The 27,113-nt window shown below is 48.1% G+C and overlaps 1 protein-coding gene across 1 annotated transcript in view; it reads left to right on the plus strand.

The window, feature by feature from the left end:
• Window positions 1-27,113, plus strand: part of AFF3 (ALF transcription elongation factor 3) — a 428,458-nt gene that overhangs the window by 352,864 nt on the left and 48,481 nt on the right. Inside the window, exon 14 of the mRNA XM_072951324.1 lies at window positions 26,489-26,675. Coding sequence (XP_072807425.1) covers window positions 26,489-26,675 — 187 coding nt within the window. The remainder of the gene's footprint in view (window positions 1-26,488; window positions 26,676-27,113) is intronic.

The raw sequence follows: 27,113 nt of genomic DNA on the forward strand, positions 1-27,113 counted from the left end.
GGCCTTCTCTGCAGACAGAACGCCCTGAGCGAGGCGAGGCTGGTACACGGCGGGCAGCAGGCCCTTTGCTCTGCCAGGCCGTGGGCATCTGCAGGGGGAGGTGTCTGGGAGCCAGCTTTCCAGGGCCACCAGCACAGCGGGCATGGGGAGCCAGTCTTACTTCGCAGCGCTTTCTTCAGACATGTAATCAAGCCTCATCTTCCAGGAAAACCTTCAAAAAACTCACTTACCCAACTCCCACCATCCTGTTCCATCAGCACCTCTTGGAGTTGCTGGCATAGACCGGCTTCTGCCCTCTGCTCACTTTATGTTTGTATGTCTGGTCTCAGTAACAGACGGAGGACAGGAACTGCATCGTGAATATTAGGTGGTTCTGCAGACAGAATGTCTGCTCAGTAATGACTTCCTCAGTGCTTTTCAAACAAGAAAGACCAAGAATTCAAATTAAGCCGCTCATCTCCGATTCCATGATAAGGAGGGAGGAAAAAATGCCAAAACTCTGGCCCAGCTTTTCCTAATCTCTTCTCTTTTTGCAAGACATCATGAAGCAAGCATGGGATTTTGAATCCTTGAATGGGGGCTGGAATTTACTTGGGGCAAAATATTTATCCACCTGGCTCTGAGCTTTCTCAGTTGCCTAAACAGGACGGTGAGAATGCCCTTCCTGTTAGGTTTATGGACAGATTAAATGAGGTGATAAATAGAAAAAGTGCTCTGTTAATCTGTCCGTATGATAGCAGTTACTCTGTTGCATCACTCAGAAAATCCACTTATCAAGGTACCATGAGAGCCTCTTTGATTGACGTCCTGCCAAGAAACTTAAAAACCAAGAGAGGGAAATATTACAGAATAGATTTAATAGATGAAACCATGAGTAACTAATTGTATAGAACATGTATTTATCTTGACATTGTGGAAAAATAAATATCAGCACACCTCAAGAAATATCCAATAGTTTGTAATCTAGCCTGGTCTCCCCTAAAAGCCAGACTGCAGGTCTTTGTTCCTGGGTGGGTTCACCTCGGTCCCCAAGGAGGTTGTCTCCACGCCATCTTCCTACTTCACTCACCTAGGAACGTCATTCTGGGTCATTTCCTGACACCTTCACCAGCTGACCTCCAAAAATAATTGGATTCATTTTATTATTTCGAAGTAAGTCATCCCTATTTCCAAAGCAGACAGTGACTCTCAGATACCAGTGGGGATCCCTGGTAGAAACCTGCTTGGGGGCCGTGCAACGAGAGAAAATGCTAACTCAGCCTCCGTGTCCGCAGCCTCCTCTAACGGGGCCAGCAGCACTGTCGACATCCACAAAAGTGGCCACACTCGGCCTTCCTGCTGCTCCTGGGAAGGCCGCCCAAGTGCCCCCGACCACCCTTCCGTGACTCTTATTCCATTGACTGCATTAGCATCGCAAGCAAATGCAGGCTGTCAGGTCTCAAAATTGGCTCTTAAAAAGCCCCCCTCATACTAATTTCCACCATAAAACAGAATGGCTCCAGAGAAGCCATTGAGTTCTATCAGGTAAATAACACACATTTTAAAAGGTCCCAGACATGCATTTTACACTATAGAACAGAGCAGCCTGGAAAAAAACTATTAACAGTCTTTTGAGTAAATAAATAACGAGTCGTATGAAGCCACTAATTACCCGAGAAGATGGTTTAGTGGGATGGGGGATGCCTGCAGGTTCGTGGGGAGCTGCTGCCTGAGGTCTGGGTGAGGAGGATGCAGTGGGAGGGGCCTCTGGGTGAAAGTAGGTTTTAACCCTTTTAGTGAATGCCCACAATTGTCATGAACCTGCAGGCGCAGATGGGGTGATGCAAACTGGGCTTACTTAGCAAGGTTTAAACTCTTGAAGATAAGAATGACAGGTGGGGAGGGTATAGCTCAGGGGTAGGGTGCATGCTTAGCATGCTTGAGGCCCTGGGTTCCATCCCCTGTCCCTCCATTAAAAAGGAAAAAAAGAATGCTAGCTGCACAATGATGTAAACTACTTAATGCCACAGAATTGTTCACTAGAAAATAGTCCAAAATGTAAATTTTCTATATTTTAAAAACAACTTTTTATTTTACCATAATAAGAAAAAAAACAAATGTACATCTCTGCACGTGCTAATATCCCCAGCTCTTCAGGGTGATCCCTTTTCTCAAACATCTAGAGTGGGCAGCGGTTCTCTCTCCCCGGGGTTTGAGGGCTGGATTCCAGCCTGCAGATGCCTTCCTTCTCTGCTAGTGGAGAGGCGAGTCTGGTGTCTCACCCACCGTCCCTCCCCTGCTCCTAGAGCCGGGGGTCTATGATGCAAAAAGCCAAAGATAATCGTCCACACCACCTGGCTTAGCCAGCCTTGGGAAGGGGACCCCAGGCAACCACTGATGGAGTGACATAATGGTTAGGACTGTACATTAAATTACTTCCTGGGACCCGTTACTGTTCACAATGTGTTTCCTCTCTTCTGGACTCATTCCTTCAGACCCAGATGATAAAGCTACTGGAGGTAAAACATTTAAGTAACAGAACTGGAAATTGTTTTTACTGAAAGTCTTCATCACAATATCTTACTCCTTTTGAACACTCCTTAGATTGAATTAAGCACCGGCTGTCCTGCACTGTGTGTGTTCATCACTGGTTAGTTAGTGGTCAGTTCTATTCGAATGTTTAAGCCAGTTATGCATGAAGATACAATATTGTCTCCTCCACCTCCCCCGTTTTTAACTTTGCATGCGTGGTCACCATTCTCACTGACTCAGATCTGGGAAATTGAACTGAACATTAAAAAAATAAAAAACCTAAGAGCGATAAACCCTATATTTTATATTTAGGAAAAAGTTCACAAAAGGTATGTTTTTAATACATACATATAAATATATATGTATTTCTTAACAGACTCACTGTTGACACTGTCTTTAGCTCATTCATTCATGTCTGTGCTTTTAATAAGATAAGTGTAGAGCCAGCTGGAAAAATGTTTGGGGTGGGTGGGTGGGTGGTTTTAAAACTAATAGATTACGGGTTTTTGGTTTGGTTTGGTTTGGTTTGTTTCAAACCAAACTACTTAGCTGCTTTTGACGGGAGTTTATTTCAGTTGTGACCCCACAATTGGTTCTTTGTTTGTTTTTAATCTCCTTTTCGTGGAGAAAACTCACCCAAGCCCCAGAGCCTTTGTTCTCGGCTTTAAGGGCCTTTGGGGCCCACCCCTCTCGCCCACTCCCATCCTCTCCAGACCCCCACCCTCCAGCCTGCAGTGAATTCCCTCCCAGACAGGCCCACCCTGGCCAGTTCCCTCCCAGGACCCGGAGCCAGCTGGACGGAGCTGCCCGTCCTTCCAGCTGCAACCTCTGGGCACGAGGCCTCCCCTCTGCCCCTCTCGGCCCCTTTGCCACTCGCCTCCTGTGACTCATGCCTCTGACGTCGTCCGGAGGCAGCCTGGGGCCAGCATTGGCCGGCTGGTCTGCTGGCTCTACGGACCGTGTTTTGGAGGCCAGCGAGCTCCCCTGCTGCTGTTGAAAGGTTAACGTGCCCCTCCTGGAGTGAAACAGGCTGCCCTTTCCAGGCTGGCCCTCAGGCCAGCTGCCACCCCATTTCCTCCCGTTGGCCTGCAGAACACGGTGCCCACCTTGGCTGTCACTAGGCGACATCAGAGCCCGGCCACCTGCATCCCGTTATTCAGGGACAACCTTCCAAACTCTGAGCAGCTCCTGAGCCTTGCCAGAGTCCTCTCCCCATCCTTCTCCATGGCCTTGGTTACAGTTTTCACACGACCCTCCACCCATGGCTCCTCCTGTCCTGAGAGGCAGCGTTCAGGGTGTGTCATCAGTTAATTACAGGTCAGTTACATTCAGCGGTGAAACCAAACCAACTGCTTGGGGAGGGACTGTCCGTGGCCCCTTTTTCCATTTCACAGACCAGGTCTGCCAGCTTGCTGGGCCTGCTCCACTACCTGGACGGGGCCTCAGGAAGCCCAGCCCAGGCCCAGAGTCGGGAGGCCGGGCCACTCCCCACCTGGCGGCCCCGTTTGCCCTGTTCATGGCCAGGGAGCCTCTTTAGGCCAAGGTTCTGCATCTTAAAACAAAAACATAACCCCTGTTCAGCCAGCCGAGTCCTGGTGCCAGGAGGAGGGCAGGCAGACCTCCCGTGTGGAGGGGCTTTCAGCCCTGGGCACTATACAAGCACAGAGAACTGGGGTATTAGTCTTCTGCAGGATTGTGCAAAGGACGTCCTGTTTTCTTTGAGTCAGTGCCCAGCCACCAAGCTATTTAATGCAGTTGTAAAAGGACAGCCAGGTGGGCCTTTGCTGTTGTTGGAAGATGAGCACAAAGCTGAATCTGACAGAGGCGCATGGTCGTGGGGGCATCCCGTCACCCCCCAGCCTCGGGGAGTCGCATGGCTGCCGCGCCTGGCCCCGCGCTGGGACGTGATGTCATAATCCCACTTCATTCCCACGACTGCCCCCTGGGATAGGTACCACTGTCCCCACTTTACACACAGGGAAACTGAGGCCTGGAGTGATGGAGACACGTGCCCCAGGTGGCCAGAGCTCAGGCTTTCTGGTGGCAGCTTGGCCTGGGGCAGGGAGGACCCGGCAGACTGAGCTGGTGGCGACCTCACCCTTGCTCTGTCAACTGAATTCCCTGAAAACAGGACAGAGCCCAGCCTGCCACAGCCTCACCCCCATGGCTAGGCTGGAGCGCGGCTCGCAGGGCCCAGGGCTACCGACGGCCTTGCCCAGACGTCAGAGCAGGGTCACATTTCATCACACTTCATCTTTGTCCACTCCACATCTGAAAATAAGCCAGGAACGACCAGGCGCCCACAAAGGATTCTGCTGGGGGCTTGCATGGTGAGACGCAGCCCATCCAGTCCTGTTCTCTCCAAGAAAGTACTTCCAGGGGTTTCGGCACCCCCCACCACCAGCACCACTGTGTTCTGCACTTAAAATAGATGGCAGGAAACTCGAAAAGCACTACAGTCCTGCTTGGACAGATTTACATGATAAGGGAAGGAGAGCCAAGCCACCGTGATCTCCTAAGACTTACATTTCTTGAAGATAGTTTTTTTTCCCCTTCCAGCTGGCTGAAGAAATATTAGCTCATCACTAACATCTCAAAATGAAGGCCAAATTTAGCTCACAACCCTGCAACAATTCTGTGCCCGCCCCCATGAGTCTTTAAAATGTGAACCCTGCCCATATATTGTTTCTTTGGGTGCCGATCATCCGTCATCCCGAGCTCCAGGCCTCAGTGAAGTGAAGCTTCCAGGCAGTGGAGACCAGACGGGCTCTCTGGCCATCAGAAGGATGTCACAGCACGAGCCAACCAGCTGGACTTCTCAGGGCCCCTCCAGCCCAGGCACTGTTATAGACTCGTTCCGTGAGTCCAGGCACGGGAGCTTTAGTCCTCTCTCACCTGCACACATGCTGTTCCTTCTGCCTGGAACGGTGTCCCTTCCCCCAGTCCCCTCTGCTCTGATATGCCTGGTCACTGCTACCCACACTTGCAGGGCACAGCTGTAACACCCTGTCTCCCGTTAGGCCCGCCTGCCTTTGCCGACCACCTGTAGCATCCTCCCCTTGCCCCTCGGTGGCCCACATCACTGGGGTAACGAACTGCTGGATTTCCCACCTTCCCCAGGAGACAAGCCCCATCTCGACCGCAGTGCCTGATGCATGGCCGTGACTCTTACTGACCGGCGTTGTCTCTCTGAGTCCTTTTCTTCCTCTGCAAAGTGGAGACAGTAATGCTCCCTCACCTCAAGCTCTTATTTCTAGGCTTTAGGAGATCATTTTTGCAAAACAGCTACGTGAAAACCAAAGTCTGATTACACATGGCCCCCTCTTTAGTAGGACTGCCAAAAAAAGAAAGAAAAGAAAGAAAAGAAAAAGAAATAGCAACCTTTCCCTTGATGAGGAATAAAGAGTAAAATCGAAACACCCCATTCCCTCCTTGACCCTTAACCCTTTACACCCCAACCTAGGGATGCCTGGGGCTTTTCTCCAGTGGTAATTAATGAGATAAGTCACACTTTGGCAAAGGTGGTAAATATTACAATATAAGAGCAATTACTGAAGCAGCAATTTTAATGCAAAATTATTTTATTCACCTGAGACTCCAGCTTTTTTATTTTTTTCTTGTTGGTTGAGTATATAACATGAAATAAAGGCTGAATACTTCATGTGACTTACAGCAAGCATGATGTTTAAATATCATGATTTTTAATGTGTATCATAAATTGAAGCTATGCAAAATCAATATAGAGATGCTGTTGAAAGCCAGTTGTTGCTTTTCGGGAAAAATTTAACTGCGTTGTCCCAGTGACTACGGTCATCAAGTCGTGACAGTAATAGTTACATTATAATCTATTATTAAAATACCATTGCACATTTCACAGCCACAGTCCTTCCTCACAGCAGTGCGTCTGAACAGTAGGATGTGCCGATTGAAGAATGAATGCCTCAGTAGTGACTTCCCCTTTACCTCCCTTGGAGTAGACTCTCAGCAGTATCTACAGGAAAGCCTTGAGAATGTTTGAGTTTGTGTAGATTTGGTTAGAGCTCTCAAGGAATGCATCTGTAAATTAGGAAACATTTAAATTACACAATCAGTCATTTTGTTTCTTTGCTTGGGGCACCTAGTGGACTGGAGGTGGGGTGCTGGGGATATTAGATACTCAGGATAAAGAACAAAGTCTTTATAAGGTCTTTGATACGATCAGTCTCTTCCCCCTAAATATCCCGGATCACCAAGCATAAAAGCAAACAAGCGTCTCTATCACCATCCTAATCTGGAGCCGTTTCTGTGTTCATTAAATCCAGCTTTCCCGGGGTGGTTTCCTGTAGCACTGTCCGGCCGTCTGCACCTCTGCATTTTATTAGGATCTCTAAAGCTTTACTCGCGATCAGTATCAGCCTGCAAAATGACTCTTCACACATACATGGAGAACAGTCACAACCAAAAAGTGTAATGTAGAGGACCCCCCATTTAAGTCAAATGACCAGGTGTAAAAAGAAATCTCATTATAGATGCAGATTATTTGAAGCACACAGCTAACTGGATGTGTTCATATAGCATCGTTGCGAACTGCACTGCGTTTATTACCAGCCCTGCCACATTCAAATCCCCACTCTTCTAACCAGAGTGTGAATTTAGACAAGCCTAAAGCTTTTTTGTGTTTATTGTCAAGAAATAGTGGTGCTTGGGGGCTCCAACTTATTTAAAATCCTGTCTCTACAGAGCCTCCTGGAGCTTCCAAAACGGTCACCAGTTACCTGGTTACCTGGAGATAATCACAAGATTTCCTCCCACCTTTGCATTAGTGAGCCGCTTGGGGATGCCAGCAGATAGGAGCAGGTGGAGGACAGGCAGGAACTGGGCCCCTCTGAAGACTGTCACTGCTCGTCAGCAAAGCCCTGCACCCCGGCTTCCCGCCCCAGCAGTGGTAGAGCTGAGGCCACGGTTAGCAGGACTCCTCGAGTGATTCCTGGGCTGGGTATAGCAGCCATCACCGCGCGCCCCAGCGTTGTCTGTGCCCCAGAACCGTGCTGGGCAGCACCTGCCTCACTCTTGGAAATGTCCTGATTTAAACCACACTGAGTCACCACCTCACGCCCATTAGGATGGCTACCATCAAATAAACAAAACCAGCACGTTTGGGCAAGGAATGTAGAATAGTGCAGCCATTATAGAAAAAAAAAATGACAGCTCCTCAAAAAATGAAAAATAGGATTACCATGTGATCCAGCCATTCCACTTCGGGGTTTATATCCCAAAGAATTAAAAGCAGGCTCTCAAAGAGATATTTGCATACCCTTTTTCATAGTAACATTGTTCACAATAGCCAGGCAGTAGAAGAAACCCAGGTGTCCACTGATGGATGAATGAATAAACCAGACGTGTTCCATACACACAATGGGACATTATTCAGCCTTAAAAAGAAGGAAATTCTGACATGTGCTATATAATGTACTGTGAGGACATTATGCTCCGTGAAATAAGCCAGTTCCAAAAAGATCAAAACAGTGTAATTCCACTTGGATGAAGTATCTAGAGTAGACAGCTCCAGACAGAAGGTGGGCGATGGTTGCCAGAGGCTGGGGAAGGGGCGGGGGGGATTCGTGTTTGATGGGCACAGAGTTTCAATTCTATAAGATGAGAAGAGTTTTGGAGATGGATGGTGGTGATGGTTACAGAGCACTGTGAACACACTTCATGCTACTCAACTGTACACTTACAGATAGTTAAGATGGTGAATATTGTGTTACGTGTATTTGACCACATTTTTTTTTAACGCAAAATGTCCTGGTTTAGACCCTAAATTAGATGTCTGCCCTCATTATAACTAATTTTGAATACATGTCAGTCAGTGTTAAGGAAACATTTTCGATGGAAGCCTTTTATTTCTAACTATGGAATGAAAAGCCCTTCTTCTGAAGGCAGATGGGAAAAGTTTAAAGGACAGTGGTTTGGAGGGGGCGGCACGGGGGGTTCACACGAGGACCAGGCCACCAATGAGGGGAAATCCAGCTTCATCCTTCTGTTGACTGGGGCTGCGGTTCTTTGGGAGAGAAAAAGCTGCACTTTCTGGAATGCTAGTCCCAGGACTTTAGGGGGTCAAGGGAGAGAACCCCACATCCAGTCCACTCCCAGGAGCTGGGGTCCCACGGCGCCTTCTTCCATGGCCCGTGATGGCCACAGATCTTGTCTTCATGACCTGGCTTGTAGCTGCTTGCTTCTGAAATGCCCTCCTCCGTCTCTGCTCCACTGTCCCTGCAAACCCTGTGTTCTCTAAAAAGTGAGCCCCTCCACGAGCTGAGCCCAGGACCTGCCAGGCCTCTCACTTTCCTCCGAGGTGCAGCCCCTTCGCTGAGTCACAGCCGTGAGCAAGCACCTCTGTGGGTTCTCCCCAGGCCTGTGATCCGTCCTCCACTGGCCTCCTCTGCTTCACTAGCTGATAAACTTCCTGAGGGAGGTGTGAGGATGGTGTCGGAAGTCCTCCCTTCATTTCCCTGGCAGGTGTTTGAACAACACCCGTATCTGAGCGCTGCTGGGGACCACGCCCCGTTCCTAATGCCATGGCTCTGACTGCAGTTCTTACTGATCGTGTCGGCGGGTTAACCTTCCCCTCTCGGGCTTCCTGCAGTGCGTCCCCATCGTCCGTCTACTGTGATTTTGACCTCTGAGCTTCCTGATGAAGACCTGTTGGAAATCTTCATGCTGTACCAGTCGAGGCAGAGCCCCGACGAGAAAGGCGGGTCCTGTGCGCTCGCCTCTCCTGATGGTCGCGTTTCTGAGGGGCTCAGTCACTTGCCCCCATGAGCAGCCCCCAGAGAGGAGTCTGGAGTGAAACCTGATGCGCGGTGTCTTTCTGTCCTCCCTACCTGTTCTGAAAAGGGTAAGTGGCGCCCAGTGCAGGCAGGAGGTCTCAGGAACAGGGTCTAAAGAACAGAATTGCTTTCCCCGGGAATTTGCTCCCTGGTATGTAGTATAAACATAAACGTGGCGGCAACAGCAAACATGCACTTGGGAAATCCATCCTAGGTCTACAGGTGTCTCTTCCTTTCACTGAAACGCCCCAAGGAGGGCATGTCTTTACTAACTCCAGCATCATCCCCAAGCCTCTTCTGTGGAATAAAGTAACATTTATCGGTGTCTGTGGTCCAAACGCAGCTCAGGGTGGGTGGAGCTCGGCTCGCTTGGCCCCTCCGTCTGAGTACTCTCTGCACCTGCACTGGGAAGCAATGTGGTGCATTTCCCTTCCTAGAAATTCGAATCTCTCTGCGTGGCTGTGCTGAGATTCTGAATGAGCCGGCAGTGTTGTAGTCGAGGGGATGTAAACAAGGTTTGTTTCCCTGGGAAAGTGGTGACATAAGGCTCACTTTTCATCCTTTTCAACTCACTCAAAAGCTTTAAAAGGCAGTATTTTAACCCTGAATTTTGTGACTTTGAAATAGACTCAGATGACTTTTTATCATCGTTCACTTTTATCTTCTGTTCTTCCATCAGAATGTCTGTCGTGGAACATTACTCTTAGAACACAGGGCTGACAGCCTAAAATATGAACTTCCAGGTCCCCAAACTTCCCAACCTGTGATTAATTGTAATTAATCTTCTCAAATGTCATTCCATCCAGGATCCTGTCATATAAGCCAGCAGACACTTTACAAAAGTTCACGCAGGAAATCCCTGCGTGTTATTTCGTGGTGACGCTGTTTGCCAAGTGTCATTCATCTTCCTTCAGTAATTCATCCACAAACATTCCAGGAGTGTTTCCTCAGTGCTTGGCACCGTCCATTTCTACCCTGGATGGATAAGATCACAAACCTAAGATTGCCAGATTTTGCAAATAAAAATACAGCAACGACCTTGGTCTCAGTAGGTCCCTACCATTGCAAATGATTCATTGTTCATCTGAAATTCAGATTTCACTGGGCGCCCTGTATTTTCCCTGGCAACCCTTACGGAAACCATATTTTGATTGAAAGACCATTAAAACATCTTCTGTGAAAATATTTGATCTTTGTTGGAAATTACATAAGAAAACATCAAGATCTTGGAGGGCCATCTGTATACAAACAGTCAGTGCGGCTTAAATCAAAATTCTTTCTCACTCTCCAAGAGAGCTTCCTTGAGGACTAATTTCCTCTCCTTTCAGACAATGGACTAAGCGTCCCACTCCCAGAGAGCAGTGCACACAAGGCGTCTTCTTGATTTTTCTCGATACGAGTGTGTATCTTTGTGCATGTGGAGTGTGCGTTGTCCTCACAGCGAGCGTCGGCCTGTTTGGAAATTCACATGGGGGGTGGTTCCATTTGCAGGTGAAGGTCAGAGGCATCTGGCTGAATTCTGGCTGCTCCACCCCCATCCCCGCTCACCATCCGTGTCCTGATGGAAAACCTCAGGTTCCCCGTTCTGTGAGGCCTGGACCGCTGCCCCAGCACCGTGCCGGCCTTTGGGTGCCATTTCTAATTTGTATTTTGCTGAGTTATTTGTGCCAAGGTCTATTCTGTTTCAATAACGTGGAAGCTGTTTCTTGCTGCCACTGAGAATTCCTGACCTGTTTGCACATCTGCGATGAGGCCAGAGAGATTTTTCTGTTGGGCTCTACCAACAGCAGGTGGTGGGCGGGGCATCTCACCTCTGAGCATGTGGTCGTGGGGCTGGGAGCTGCTCAGGGGCAGGACTGCGAGTGGGTGACACTCTCTTTCAGGCTCTGAGTCCTAAGCACTCTTACTCCCTTGGTTACCACATCGTGTTAATTATTCATTGCCTAACTTTTTTCCAGATGTAATTAATGAGATAGGTTACACAGTGGCAGTGGTAGTAAATATTATAATAGAAAAGCAATTACTGAAGTGGCAATTTTAATTCAAGATTATCTTAATTACACAGGACTCCAACTTATTTAAAATCCTGTCTCCTCAGAGCCTCCTTTGAGCTTCCAGAGCTGTCCCCACCTTGCTTACCTGGAGGTAGTCTGCGAAAGTTTCTCCCCCCTTGGCATTAGCAAGCAAGAAGGGGACTTTTTGGAGCAGGCAGTAAGAGATAGATTATAGGAAGGAACTGGACTCCCCCTCCCGGCGACCCCTAGGAGCCTAGAAGACAGCCTGCACGTTGGGCGTTTTGTTTTAGAGGAAAGCAAAGGGAAAGAAGCCTGTGCTCCAGGCGGGGCCAGCTTCGGGGGCCACTGCCCCACGTGGTGTCAAGAGCCCCACGCTCAGATGGTCCACGCTTGGCTTAATGCTCTGCAGTTGTCCTCTTGAAATTCTTGAGTTGGATCCTTGAATCTGTGTTTATGAGTGAAGTCCAACGGGACAAGGGAGTATGCAGCTGGGCTGAGAGCCTCAGCTCATGGATAGTCCCACCCACCGTGATGGGTTCTCCACTGTCCGCATCCCTGCTCAGCGCCTTGGTCACACCCAGCGTTCCCCCTCCACCCTGCACAGTAGCGGCTGCATCCTGCATCCCAGCAGGGCATTGACACTCCTGGGGTCAGAGCAGGGCATTGCACCCAGGGCACCACCAGGTCCTTCCTACTCCCAGCCAACAGCACCGGGGTCTGCTCAGTGGCCAACTCACTGAGAGCAAGTCTCTCCCCCAACTCGATCCAGGTGCCCTGTGTGTCCTGGTGCAAAGGTCACAATACCCTTAGAGGTCACCCTAGGCCCACCATGTTGGTTGGGGCGGTGGGCCTGTGGGAAGACGAGATTCCTGGTGTGACTGCCCCCCAGCCAGGGCATCACCCAGGTTCTGTACTCACCTGAGAAGTATCCCAGGGCCCAGGGAGCACAGCATGAAATAGCAAATAAAACACGCTGTGGCCCATTGAGAGCCCAGGGAAGAAAGAGGGACGCTCTGTCGTGTAGCGCTTGTAAGGACACTTTTTCCCTTGCCTTTTGATAAGGGCTCACATGCTCATTTTGCAGTGAGCCCTGCAAATCATGGGCAGGTCTTGGCCCCAGGGCTTAGGGAAGCCGGGTCGCCGCCCTTACTAAGCAACAGGAAAGACCTGGCCTTTAAGATCCTCAGATCCCAGTGGCGTGCCTTCTCGCAGGTGACAGTATGAGGCCCCAAATGCACTTTGCTTCTTGGAATCATCTAAGGCACACGCTGCTGGGTGTGCTCTGACGTCTGACTACAGTCCCTCCTCCTGTCCCCCCTCCCTCCTGTGAACTCTCTCGCTCCTTTTTCCTGCATTGGAAAAAGAAAATTGAGACTCTCTTTGAAGCAGAGTGATTCTGATCACGGAAGCCGGAGTGCAGCAGGGGCTGCCCCCGGAAGGAGCTGCAGGCCTCCTGCCGGTTTCCCCAGAGCCACGCGGGGCCTTGACTGCATTTCCCGACTCCGTCCTGGTGTCCGGTGAAAAGAGCAGGCTCCAGCCCTGCAGGCCTGGCCCGGCCCCAGCCCCCGGTACCCAGGGCCATTCAGGCCCTGCTAGGAAGGCCGTCATGTCAGGCCGGGCCTGGGCTGAGAGTCTGGCTGGCCTGTTGCACGGTGCTGGGTGATGCTCGGTGGTGCTTCTGCTTTTTAGTGGGCAGCTTACTCCCGGGAGCAGGACTCTGGGATGGGGGAGCTGGGCAGCGACAGGACTCAGCCTTACTCCGCAGCATACTGAGGAATAAGAAAGCCAATAAAATGATATTGACCGCATGCTAGTGTATTTCCCTTCCCCTTCTTTTTCTTACCTCCCCCTCTCTTCCGTTCTCCCCCCTTTGCTCAGCCTGCCCGTAAAGCCACCTTCCCATTTTCAGCAAACCTTAAAGAGACACAGGCCTGGCCTGAAGGTTTCTTTCCTGGACTAAAATGGCCTCGTGGTAATTTCCCTGCCGCAGGTTCAGCTCAGTTTCGGCTTCTACACGTGGGTGTCGTTTTCGATCATGGTCGTCTCCCCGAGTGGCCTCTTGGGGGCTCTAAGATAGTCTTACTGCTTTAAATGACATAGGATATTTGCTCATATCATTTCGCTTCACGCAGTCAGGAAATCAGTCAATCCCCATCTATTTTTCCAGCTCTTTTCATCGTCAGAGAAGGGCTGGAGTGTGGGGATCCGGTGGCACAGGCTTGGTGGGAGGAGAGGATCTTGTGCACGTGGTTCTAGAGGACCCGGGGATACCTGGGGACAGGTGCGCCACAGCGAACTGCGCATGTGCGAGCCGCAGGTCTCAGGCCCCAGGGTTTACCAGACTCTGTAAAATCGAAGGAAGGATAAATGGTTTCAGCCTCTGCTCTGAGCCAGTTTGGCTGCACCCTACACCCACACGCTGGTGAATCGTGAGTCTCCATCTCCCAGCTGCTCCTGGGTTTACACCCATTATTCAACCCCCTTCCCTGAGGCCTGACCCTCTCTTCTCTCTGAGCAAAATCCTACCTTGTGTTCAGGGACCCCCTCAGCTCTGGCTTCCTCGTGGACTCCTACCTGGAAACGCCAGCCCTCCCTATTCCCCAGCCTCTAAACTGTTGGGACTCAGAATTTAGTCCTTGTACGCACTGTCTTCTTCAGACGTTGAGTGGCCCCTTGCCCCCACCACACTCAGAACAGTGCTGGGCGGGCGGTGAGGCCAAGGAAGGAACATGGCATGTTTCAAATGGCAGAGAAACCTCCACTGACCTAAAACTAAATGAAGATGCTCTGGCTGTGACTGGCTTCCGGCAGATGATGCCTTTAGCTCGTCCTTGAAGTCAACACACCGCAAGGCAAGAAGTCCCCAGCCCCCAGCACAGCACCTAGCATATCAGAGGCTCAGTGCGTCATTGTCAGGATCACATGTCTGTGATGACCTGGACTCCTAGAGGGAGGAGAGATGGGAGTCTGGCATATGCTCCACTGTTACATAGTAACCTTGTGCGCACATCAGGAAGGAAACACTAGACAGCCTCTTACAGCCAACTCAGGACCAACTTCCTGTAGCGAACCATCCATGAGTTTTGGCTCCAATGTTCTGTTTTTTTTCTCTTTGCCTCCATCCCAAATGGGGGAAAGGAAAAGAATCACACAGAAATTAACATGGCTTCTAGTTACAAATTCTGGTATTAGGCATTTCTAGGGATGAGTAACTAAAATGAGGGTCACTAAGGTTTTTTAATTATAGCTTTCTCAGAGAATATTAGAAGTGAGAGGGACCTTAGACGCCATCTGTCCAAGCGCAGGTCTGAGTAGATAAGGAGGTGGAGACCCTCAGGGAGGTTAGCAGCACGGCCGGGACTAGACCCCAGGAGTGCGGGCTTAAGGCTGGACCGCAGCTGGGACAGCCCAGCAAGCGAACCGTGTTGGCCTCGCAGCGGGTGTCTGGGAAGTTGGGCTTGCTGTCTAGGTCCGGGATCTCACTAAAGGCGCAGGCTTTCTGTATGAGGAAGACACCACTGATGGCCTGTCTGGCGGCCACCCTTCACCTCCTTACAAAGAGAAGCCCCTATTTAGTGCCCTCTCCAGTGAGCTGCAGGTTCTTCCGGCTACAGTCCTAAGAGGTAACTGCTGGTTGGTCCAAGCCAGTCTTTGTGATCTTGTTACTCTTGCTGCGGAACTGGTTTAGTCATGGGCGTGGGACGCAATTCAAGCCAGTGAGGCACAGGGGGCAGTCCGTGTAACAAGGGAAATAGACAGGAACATGTGTTTCTCTGGACACTGTCATCTATGTGTGATGGCTGCAGCAGCCGTCTGAGGGCAGGGAGGGGCATCAGCCTGCAGACAAGCCGAGGATGGCAGTGAGAAAAGATGGAGAGGGGTCCTGGATGAAGCCACGGAGCCCCTGAATTAGCCAGTCCTAGAAACGCGCCTCCTCAGGGTTTCTTGTCAGACAGTCATTTCCTCCCTTACTGTGTTTTTGCTTATTTCAGTTGTAGGTCCTCGTTCCCTGCAACCAGACCCAATCTATCCGCTGTGGTCTGTTACACAGCCTTTTAAAGGCCCTCTTGAACAGCACTCCCAGCAAAAACACCTGAATAATACTTCGCATGTTTGCCCTGAGAGTCCTTAACCGAGGACCAAGCCAGCCTGGCTGATGCCCACACACAGGATCACAGCTTGAGTGGGTACCACCACGAGCCTGTCTCTGACGCTGTCATTTGGTTTCCATAAAAATCCCTCGTGCTCATCATCCTTAAGTCTTGTATTCCTTGGTGAGCTGCAAATGAAACACCGCATCCTGCCGACATTCAGAAGCTTACTCTATTTGCTTTAAATACAGAGAGAAGTGGAAATCGGTTTATTCAGATGGAGATGACATTAGAAGGAAGGTTTGCAGGAGCCAGACACCATTCCAGACTAAGATGGGGGTGCTGCGCTTCTCTCTGGGCGTCGCCAGCCTCCCTGGGGAGCTTCCTTTGACCTGGTTCAAGATCACAGCTGTCTGGCGCTCTGCACTGAAGCAGCCAGACGTACGGAACTAGAAGAGGAGGCTTGTGGGAAGCAGTGTTGGAAAGCTCATTTGCGGTGTCATCTTGGACATTCCTGCCCCGGGGAGACAGACTAGCTAATCTCTCAGGTTCCTTCCCGATCATTTTATAATCCCTTGAAATAGCAGATGAGTAATGTGAGTTAAGGATGCTGGTCAGCTGGAGGAATTTCTGTTTGTTTGGGCTACCATGTTGGAAGAAGTATTAGAGTTACTAAAAATTAAAGACTAGTGTTAGGCTGTATTTACTGAGCACTTGCTACATGCTGGGCACTGTGCTAAGAACATTACAAGCATTTTCTCATTTAGCCCAGTGCTTATGAGCTCAGCACTGTTATTACTCACTTAACACAGAGAGGCAGCTGAGGCTCAGAGAGGTTAAGTAACTTCCCCAAGGTCACACAGCCAGCAAGCAGAGGAAAAAAAATGTCCATCTGAGTCTGTCCAGTTCTAAAACCTACACAACATTCTGCCTGAAGTGGCAAAAATTTTATAAATGTGCCTGAGTCCAGAAGGCTGATCATTTACCCCACTTGCTGGAAAAGTCTGGCTCCTGAGAAAATACAAGTTAGCGTTAGGAGCCCAAGATCTGGGTTCCAGATTCTCTCCTCCGTAACTTGAGTAAGTCATTTAACCTCTCTGCTTTGCCTTCGGTGAAGTGGGCATATGATACCTGACTCTCCTATTTTATAGGTTTATTGTGAGACTCAGAGGAGGGACTTGAAAAGAAAAAAACTTTGAAAAATTTTAAAGTACCATATAAATTCAAGAGTCTGTTACTATAAAAGTAGTCAAGTAAGGACAAAAAAATGGATTAATTGGACGACAAAATTAGAAGTATTTTTGCAGCAAACAATACCATCCACAAAGGGAAAAGATAGCCCACACACAGGGAGAAAGTATTTTCAAATTGTATAAGGGATTTTTATCCAGATTACGTAAAGAACTATTACCACTCAACAACAACAACAAAAAAACATTTTAAGGACAAATGATTTAAATAGACGTTGGCCAAAGAAGACATACACATGGCCAACAAGCACATGAAAAGCTGTTCATTATTAGGCAAATGCAAATCAGAGTCGCAGTGAGCTCCCACTTCACACCCACCACTATGGCTAGAGGCAAAGAGACAGCCGGTAACAAGTGTTGGTGAGCATGAGCGTGTGGAGAAATTAGAACTCTCTCATGCACTCCTGGCAGGAAGGCAAAATGGTACAACTGCTTTGGAAAGCAATCTGACCGTTCTTTGAAAGATTGAGGACCCAGCCATTCCATGTGTAGGTATATATCTGAGAGAAATGAAAATGTACGCTCACACCAGGCTTGTACACGAATGTACGTATTCATTGTAACCCAAAAATGACAGCTCGTTGTTCTTCCACTGATGAATGAATAAATAAAACGTGACCTATCCATGCAATGGAAAACTGTCCAACCATGAGATTGTGCTAATACATGCTGCAACGTGGCTGAGCCTTAAAAACGTTACGCCAGCTGAAAGGAGCCAGTCACAGAAGACCACGTGCCGTATGCTTCCATTGATATGAAATGTCTAGAACAGGCAAACTCATAGTAACAGAAAGTAGATCAGTGGTTGCTTAGGAGCAGGGGAGCTTGGGGTGGAGGAAATTGTGATTAACTACTGATGGATAAAGGATTTCTTTTCAGGGGGGTAAAAATATTCTACAATTAGATTGTGATGACGGTTCTATAACCCTGGGAATATATTAAAACACACTAATTATACATTTTAAATGGCTGAGTTGTGTGGCATGCAAATTATATCTCAATGAAGCTGTTAAAAAAAAAAGTCAAGGAGTTCAGGTAAATTTTTATTACCAAGTGGATTATAGAGTTCCCATGAAGGCAGCATCAGGACTGCGCTGCCTAAAGGCCTCCTCGAACTGAAAGTATATATAAGTAAATTTAAGAACTGTGTAAGTAAATTACGTGGTGGCAGGATCTCTAATGGTTTGGTTATTGCTTTAAAATACTCAGTTTGCTTGATGGTGCAAGAGTGCCCCTCCCAGTGGAAACTCTTTCTTCCAGGACTGTCACCCCGAGGCGTGGAACTCAGTAGGGTGCAATAGGTCTCACCTGGCCCTACAACGTGACTTAATTCTAAAAGTGGTCCCTGACCCAGCCACCCCCAAGGGCAGGGTGAGATGGATGCTCAAGGTAACATGAAATTATGGATAGCCCAGAATCTCTCAGCATTTGATTGTAGACCAGGTGGCTTAAAAGAGATTGATGGAATAGGGAGGCTCCGTGTCCACATCCAGCAGCTGCAGGGTCAGGGACAAACACGCTGAGGGAGTCAGAGAGCTGTCCTTGTCTTGTGAGCAGGTCACATGACACCGCCGAGGTCGTTCATCTGGGGTGGCAGCTGGGGTGTGTTGTCCGCATCTGGCATCCGGCTCGCTCGGTCTCTCAGAGACCAGTTCTGTTCCATTTCACACACCCTGTCCCCGCATGCTCCCAGCCAGAGGACCTTCACCTCACCCGTGTGTCGGCTCGCTGCCCGGGGAGCTGCTGTGCTAGCTTTCTGACAGTTCAGCCAGGCCCTCCAGAATCGTCGCCGCCTTGCAGCTTCCGTCCCAATTGTCAAGTGAAGGATGCTGAATTCCCTGCTTTGAAATGCTCTCTGGGCCAGGGAGGACTTTTCAACTCAGCATCACTGGTGGGACCGCCCACCTGATGGTTAGGAAAGCAGGTGTGCATCACCGGAAGGCAGCTGCTTCTTGGCACAGCCTCTCAAACAGTGCCCAGGGTTGGGATGGAAATGCAGCTCACACTGGTCTTGCTTAGCTGTGTGGTGCAGAGACAGCCTGGCCAAACCAGTGCAGGGCTTTCAGAGAAGCATTCCACAAGGGGGCAAGCTGACCATCCTCCAAGACCCTGACCCGTCAGGGCTCCCAGCTTAAATCCTGTCCATCACAAAGACGAGATGTGCAGGTGTTTCCCTGCTTCCTAGGGATCCATGCAGACCTGTCCTTGCCCCCTAGGACCACTTCCATCTGAAGAAGGCACCAGAGGGTTCCACCCAGTCAAAGCCTTCAGTCTAGAGAAGATAGCTGGATGGGGGAATGTTCTCTGATGGACCTTTATTTTAAAATAAATTCATCAAATATTAATTTGGAAACAAAGAAAAAATATCAAGTCCAGGAATATTTGGGAACCAATGAATATCTGTACATTATTGTATTTTTTCCTTTATTTGTGCAATGCCTTCCTCTTTGCTTGGGTCACATGGGGTCTTCATTCAGCCAAAAGTAGAATTTTGTTCCAAATGTAACTCAGAATTACAGGCAATAACTTTGTTTGTCTTGGTTCATCTGGAAGAGAACATTCTTCACCCATCCCAGAAGAGAGTATCTGATAAATCGAAAAGCAAGGCTGACCCCAGAACTAAAGAATTTATACTTCTTAGCAAATATCATTAGTCAGGCAATAATGCTGTAAACTAGGGAGTCCTAAAAGGACGTTCTGGTGCTTTTCAAGCCAACTCCCCAAACCATGGCCCCCATCTAAACTCGGGGAGCAGAGCATCAGACAGATGGTTAAAAATTAATCACTTACTGTCATCTATGACATTTGTGCCATAAAGGATGGAAATCCAGAAAATCACAAGTGCCCCATGTGGTGACATCTGCACTCTCTGGTGTCTGAAATTGACAATCAAGCCTCGTGTTCCAAAGCTTTTCAGAAAATTGGAATTGGGGCATTAGTTCTTCACTCCATGATAGAACTATGTAAATGGCCCAATTGGCTGATCGGAAGGATTTCTGGACTCTCTGGTTTGTAACAGAGAGGATTCCGTGTGCTACAGTGGCATCATCAGTGGAATATGGGGCATAATTGATGTCCAAGTTTACAGACTTCCCGTGTGACTGAGTTTCCTGCTAAATGTGGCAGGTTCTGTTGACTTTTATCCTCCATCAAGACCAGCAGGTTTCAGAGATCTCAGGGTACACATCGTGCTGAATAAGTCTTCTTCGTGACCTGAATCCTCTCCCCAAGCCGGTCCCTACTCCCTGCTAGCTTGCTGCCCCTTTCTTCTCATCTTTAAATTCAAAAACACTCTACATAAATCAAAATTTAATTCTAAAATATGTTTTCAGAAACAGAAACAGAAAACAGAGAAATCAAACAGAAAACAAAAACTAAAATGGCAGATTTAAGCTCTAACCATATCAATAATTATATTAAATGTAAAAGGCCTCTATTTACCAGTAAAAGACAGAGATTGGCAGAGAGGATTAAGAAAAAAAAACATAATCCAACCAAAGGTTGTCTACAAGAAACTCAATTCAAATATAATGATACAAGTAGGTTCAAAGTAAAAGAATGAAAAAAAATACCATGAAAACATTGATTAAAAAAAAGGAAAGCCAGAGTGACTATATTACTATCAAATAAAGTAGACTTAATAGCAAAGAAAATTATGAGGGACGTTACGTAATGACAAAAGAGTCAAACCATCAAGGAGACATATCAATCTTAAGTGTTGCAGGCACCAAACGACATAGCTGTAAAATATGATATGTAAAATATGATATGTAAAAATTGATAACATAGTTTGGCAGGTTTTTTTGAAAAAAAAAACCTAAATGTATGCTTATAATACAACCCAGAAATCATACTCCTTGGCATTCGTCCCAGAGAAATGAACACATACATGCTCACAAAAACTCATAGACAAGTGTTCATAGCAGCCTTGTTTGTGATGGCCAAAACCCAGAAACAACTGCAATGTCCCTCAGTGGATGAGTGGCTGAATTACGGGTGAATGGTTAAACAGCCATACCACAGAATTAACCACAAGTTACAAGCTATTGATGTACCCAACAGCTTGGATGGATCTCAAGGCATTATGTGGACTGAAAAATAGCCCAGCTCAGAAGGATCTACACTGTGATATTTAAATTACATCTCAATAAATCTCACTTTAAAAAGGATTCATACTGTATGATGCTATTTATATAACATTCTTAAAATGACAAAATTTTATGGATGAAAAACAGATTCGTGGTTCCCAGGGGTGAAGGATGGCGAGGGACTGGGAAGTAATTTTGATTCCAAAGGTGTATCATGAGGGAGATCCTTGTGCTGACGGAACAGTTCTCTATCTTGATCGTGGTGGTGGTTACATGAATCTACAAGTGTGATAAAATGACAGAATGATACGCACCTTGTACGACTGTCCGTTTTCTGGCTTTGATATTACAGTATGCTTACGTAAGATGTAGCTGTGGGAGTGCTGGGTAAGGATTACATGGGACAGCTCTGCTGTTTTTGTAACTTTGGATGAGTCTGTAATTATTGCAAAAAGATGTTTTAAATGTTTAAATAAGTGGGCTGAGAGAGTACATACGTTTGGCTAACCTCTTGTGTGCCCCCGCTAATCTGAGTCCCTGAGAGAGGTGAAACTCCTGGTGGTGGTCTCTCTGTGTCTCTTTTCAGTGGGACCATCTTCATCTTTCAGGAAGTGTAAAAACAGGACATTAGACTAGGGGGGTCCCACGGACCTCACCTGACCTGTAGAAGCGTCTCATTGCTGAAATAGAATGAAACTTTTCAGCGTTAAAAATTCTCAAATTACTTACTAGCATGTTAAAATCAGGAGATCGGATATAAAGTTCAGGATGTGGGGCTTCCTCTGAAAGAAAGGGAAGGATTTGGTGGCATGGGGCTTTCATTTCCACGTGGCAGAGATCTGCTTTCCAGCTTAACACTTCCCCGCTGGGGAGCCAAGGGTCCACTCTCATTTATCATCATGTGTTAGGCATTTGTTGTACTTGTACCTGGACATTTCACTCATTTATGCTCCTTGCCTGGCTTGTAGGTTTTGGATTTTCAACCGGTAACGTCAGTGGTAGCTTTCTAAAGCTATCTGTTTTACGAAATCTTCGGCAACCCCGAGGCAACAGAAAAACTACACATGTGAATGTAAGAACATCGCATAGGCTATTTCACAGTATAATCGTATACACTGACTTACTGTTTTTCTTTTATTCTTTCAATCAGTATTTGTTGACTGTGCCGCACCCTCTGCAGCTCTGGGGATACAGGGCAAAGGAGATAGATACTTCCTACCCTTAACATGGTAACAGCTACAAAAGAAAAATGGATGGTGTGCTAAGGGGCTCAGGGGAAAACATCAGTTGTGCCTGGGGGCATTGAGAAACACTTTACAGAACAGGTTGCGTCTCAGTCCCGGAGAGCAAGTTGGAGGTAACTAGGAGAAGGAAGGGCTTTCTGGCACAGAAAATAGCACGTGCAGAGGCACCTAGATTGTCCAAACGATGAGATGTTTATTATGGCCGAGCTTTAGGGAAAGAACCATTGAGGTATCACTGGAGGGCTGACTGAGGCCAGACCATGGGGAGCTTCAAAAGCCATGCTGGATGGAAGAGGTGTTCCTGGAGGTATTACAGAGCACACAAAAGATTTTAGTACAAGACCCACCATCCTATCAGTTTTGTATTTTGGAAGATAATTCCAGCAACAGTGAACCTCCTTGGGCCAGCTTGTCCATTTTCACGACTCATAACGTGGTTATAGTTTGAGATCAATGAATAGCAATGAAGATGCCATCAATCAGAGAATACCATTGCCAGGGCACCAATTATGGTTTAGAAGTCAAGCATTTTGTTGAGTTCATACAGAGTGCTGAGTGAGAAAGAGCTGTAACTTCTTCTAAAATGTTATTTGGTCCATCCCAATGGATTCAGCCTGCAGGATGCAGAGGCCCTGTGCTGGGCATCACGGCCGTCCACACAGTGCCAACCAGGCACAGAGCCTGCCTCCAAGTTCCTTGTTAGCTCAGAGCTTGTGGACAACTTTGGACATGTATCCAGGCCCCACAGTACACTTGGCAGGAGCACCCGTGACTGTGAGATCCAGGATTTGTCATTTTGGTTCCAGATCTTCTCTTTTACTGTCTGTATTCAAACTCAACCCAGGCCAGGTTCGGAAAAGCACACATCACTGCAGCCAAAGGAAGGCACAGAGCAAACAGCTCATTTAGAATAAAGCTGGGTCTCTCTCAAAAGTGTATTTGGCCTCAACCACTCACAAAATCAGCAAAATATTTCACAAAATCAAATCATGACACAAAAAGTAAATAAGCCATCCAAGAGAGAACTGGGCTTAAATTATATAGCAGATGAAATGCAGAGCACGTTTAAAGACAGAGCCTCTGAAAGGAAGAGGTGTTGAAATTGGAAAAGTCCAAGAGGTGCTGAAATCCCTTAAGGGTTTTTTTCAATAGAAAAGAGAAATTGTAACCTTTTTGAAAGGTTAAATCTTTTTTTCTTCAACTCATTAACCGAGTGGTAGATTTTTCTTCTATGGATTTTTTTCATTTTTTCATGTGAACACCTATTATGTCCCAGGCACGGTGCTAAGTTTGGGGACACAGAGACTTTCATTCCATGATCTCAGTCACATTTTCATGTTCACAGACTTGGTGGCACCATGTTGCTGAAATGAGAGAGGGTACAGGAACTGTTCCTTAAAATTGTCCAGTGCTGTCTCATCACGTCAATCAATTCTTGTTATCATTTCAGAAAATAAAAAGTTACTTGTTAAATTAAGTTTCAAAAAGTGTTAATGTCTTCGGTATGGAAACATGACAGCTGGTTGGCACACTAAATAAAATTTTCAGAAAGATGGGTGTAGCTCTGTGGTAGGGCGTGTGCTTAGCATGCACGAAGTCCTGGGGGTCCATCTCCAGTCCCTCCATTAAAAAAGAAAAAAAACCTTTTTCAGTTTGCAGTTTTAAATACATAGAGTAAAGTCTTCTTCCAGGGAGGTCTGTCCAGTGTGTTTTTTTCCATTTTCTTTTTTTCCATTTCTCCATGATTCCAGAGAGCCTGGCTTAACTGAGCCCATTCTGCGCTTGGTGCTTCTGCAGGGACAAGTATCCCGGCTTCTTTACTCTGCCACCCGAGTTGCTGAGCCAAAGCACCTGCCCGCACACACGGCAAGAGTGGTTATCATGCTGAGCCCGGAATGACCAGCTGTCCCCCAAAGACCCATAAGAAGGGTAGTTAATGGAGCAGGCTTTGTGGAGGGAGGGGTGGTTAACTCCATCCCACAACTGGAGCCACCAGAGCCCTTCAGGCCAGCCTGTCCCCCATCCTGGACATGGATTGTTTCCCGGGACACGGTCTCGTCTCTACTTGGACCATTGAAACGCGAATGGGTTCCGTCCTGGCCCCAGAGTCACCAAGAGCCACATGGCCCTTAAAAGCAGAGCGTGAAAAAAAAACCTAAAATTCTTGGCTCTCTCAACCGTTTCAAAAACAAATAATAGTTACGCCAGTAAAACTGTCATCTGAAGTGAATTTCCTAATTTAAGGAAGGAAAACATAAAAGTATGAGGCTTTCCTGCCAATCAGGTCAGAGATCCTGTCTCCTTGGGCTGGTGTGTCTGTCCCTGTAGGACAGCCATCATGGAAGGAAGGCAGCTCGGGCACTGTTTAATGGACATTTTCCCCGAAATGAAAATGCCACTTTTCAGAAGACCACCACTTTGTCGCGCAAGCCCCGGGGAGCTCCGCGCACGTCGCAGCTTCTGCTGCAAACACAGCCCCCAGGTGCACGCAGCCCCTGCAACCCGTGTCCTCTGCTGTTTGAATTAAAGCCGGAGAATGTACCGCTTGGTGATCAAAGCCTTTGACCGTCGTATAAAACCAATCAAAATGCTCTTTATTTATCTGAATTTCCCAGTCTTCAGCAAATGTCATTCCAGAGCGTGCCTGGGAGACTTTCCTCCACCATGTGTTGTTTGGCGTTTTGGGGGCGTTTTGGTTTGTGTTTGTTTGGGTTTTGGTGTGTTTTCGTTTGTTTGTTGGAATTTTCCCCGTGTTTGGAGGCCGTGCTGACAAACAAGTAACCTAGATCCCAGATGTTCATGTTCAGTCGGAATCTGATAGCCCCCCCTTTTTTTAAAATGACTCCATTGATAATTTCCACTCAGCCAATAGGAAAAGATGGACTTTAGTTCATAAGGGACGAGAGAAATATTACAACTCTTGGATCCCTGACCTTCCCTTCCCAGCCCGTCTAAGGATCCAGAGTTCCCCACTCAACACCAGAGGAAACAGCAGGCTGGAAAGGGAGCCGTCACAGCGCCGGCCAGGCATAAAGGTGCAGGTGTTGTCTGACGTTGAGGACGTTTGTCAGACAGTAGGGATGGACCGTGACATTGGCGGAAGAAATCAAAACCACTAGGGAAGGTTATGTTCCAACCCTATTTTTCCCTAAACTTGCAGTTCAAAAAGGTGCTTTTATTTTCAGGTATACCCTGCAAGATAGCTTCTTGTCTTATCATTCTTCTGGGAGAAGCCAGGTTCCAATGAGTTGTAACCAACCCCCCCCCCCGCCCCCACACTGAGGATTTATGAGGCTCTGTCCTTGGGCAAAGCATTTGTCAAAGATTGAAGGGGCGGGTGAAAAGGGTCCTTTACCTTGTCCTGGCTGCTTTGCACTTGAGACCATAAGTTCTCCCCCGGCCCCTGGCCTTCACTTGTATCCAGTCCTGTTGAAGCAGTGGTCACAACGGGAAGGGGCCAGCCGGGACCTGCTGACTCGACGTTAAAAAAAAAGGCGATCGGTGCATTTTCTGGGTTTCGAGTTTGATCGCCAAAGAACAGAGTCAGGTGTGTTTCAGTGCAATTAATGAAGGACTTGGAAGATGTTGACTAGGACGTGAGTACTGAAACTTTCTTTTTGGCTCACTGTTTTGGGCGGATGTGTATTGTTTGGATTTTTAGGGTGAGTTAATTGCCCTTAGACGTGTCCCATTTTTCCTGTTCTCTTTGCGTATAGTATTGGACTGCGTAACTTTCTGGCAAGTTTCAGCATGGATGTGAACCTCAAGTATAATTTGGAATGGTATTGCTAGAAGCCAGTGTACTGGGGTTGAATGTTAAAGTCTAGAATGTATTAAAAAATGTGTGAGTGATGGAGCTTCAGTTCTTTAATAAAGAGCTCAAACGAAAATGACTGTTTATGCAGAAGCTGGCCTGTAAAGATGACAGCATTCAACTCTAAGGGCAAGAAGAGGTGGGAAGCAAGCCTAACTGTGGGTCCCGTGGTTTCTGGAACCTTCCAGCAGGCTGTGAAAGCACAGAGCAGGACAGTGTGCACTTCCTCGTGGCCCACTTCCTAAAGCAAAGCAAATGGACCATTTCATTCTCCACAAAATGTTTCAGGCATTTTGGATTTCCTTTCGTTTGGGTAGATGATTGGAATCGGGGATGCTCTTGAAAAGCCAGCCTCAGAAACAGCCACAAAGTAGAAACAGGCCTTCTGAAATCACCCCACCGTCCCTTCTCAAACGGTCACACAAAAAACTGGTGCCCGAGTGGCACCCACTTTCCCTCCAGCTGTATTTATCTGTGTACTTTTTCTTAACCATTGGGCTGCTTTGACCTTGGCGATGGCTCTGCGAGGTCCAGGTGAGCTGACAGCCATGCAGGCTGCGTGCTGCCTCCTCTCCCTCGGCTGAACGACAGCTCGGTCGTGGTGTGTCCGTGTTTGCTCACTTGGCTCTCCTCCCCTTTCCTTCCCGGGGCCTCGCGGGCTGGCAGCGCCGGGGCCCAGCAGGCCAGCGGCAGGGCCTCCGCGCCTTCCAGCAAGGGCAGCAGCAGCGGCAGCAGCAGCAGCGGGAGCAGCTCCTCCAGCGACTCGGAGAGCAGCTCGGGGTCCGACTCGGAGACCGAGAGCAGTTCCAGCGAGAGTGAGGGCAGCAAGCCGCCCCACTACTCCAGCCCCGAGGTAAGAGCGCGCGGGCCTCTGGCGCCTCCCCGGCCCCCTTCCCCACCCCAGGTGTGCAGTAAATCTTCCTCCGAGTTGTGCTTCCCACACCTCCAGCTCCCTCGGCCTCCCTGCTGTGACACTCGCCCGTGAGCCATGACCCCGCTAGCCCACCACCCCCTGGCAGCCTGCCAGGGTTTGTTGGGGCCCATTTCTCCCACCCCCTCCCTCGTCGCCGTTCTCCTAATTGCAAAGCTTCCTTTGAACTACAGAAACATCGTCTTTTATTGTCCAAAAATCTCGATCTTGACTTGCAGAACTTTCCAAGTATGCTGTAAACATCACTGACTGGAAAGAGCCTGTGGGTCGGGTCTCCCTGAGGGTCAGCCGAGGCAGTAACCAGACAGGGCAGCTCCCCACCTGGGAAGTGTGAACGCCCGTAAATCACGGGGAAAGGAG

This window comes from Vicugna pacos, chromosome 28 (assembly GCF_048564905.1).
Source record: "Vicugna pacos chromosome 28, VicPac4, whole genome shotgun sequence".
In the NCBI taxonomy this organism is placed as follows: Eukaryota; Metazoa; Chordata; class Mammalia; order Artiodactyla; family Camelidae; genus Vicugna; species Vicugna pacos.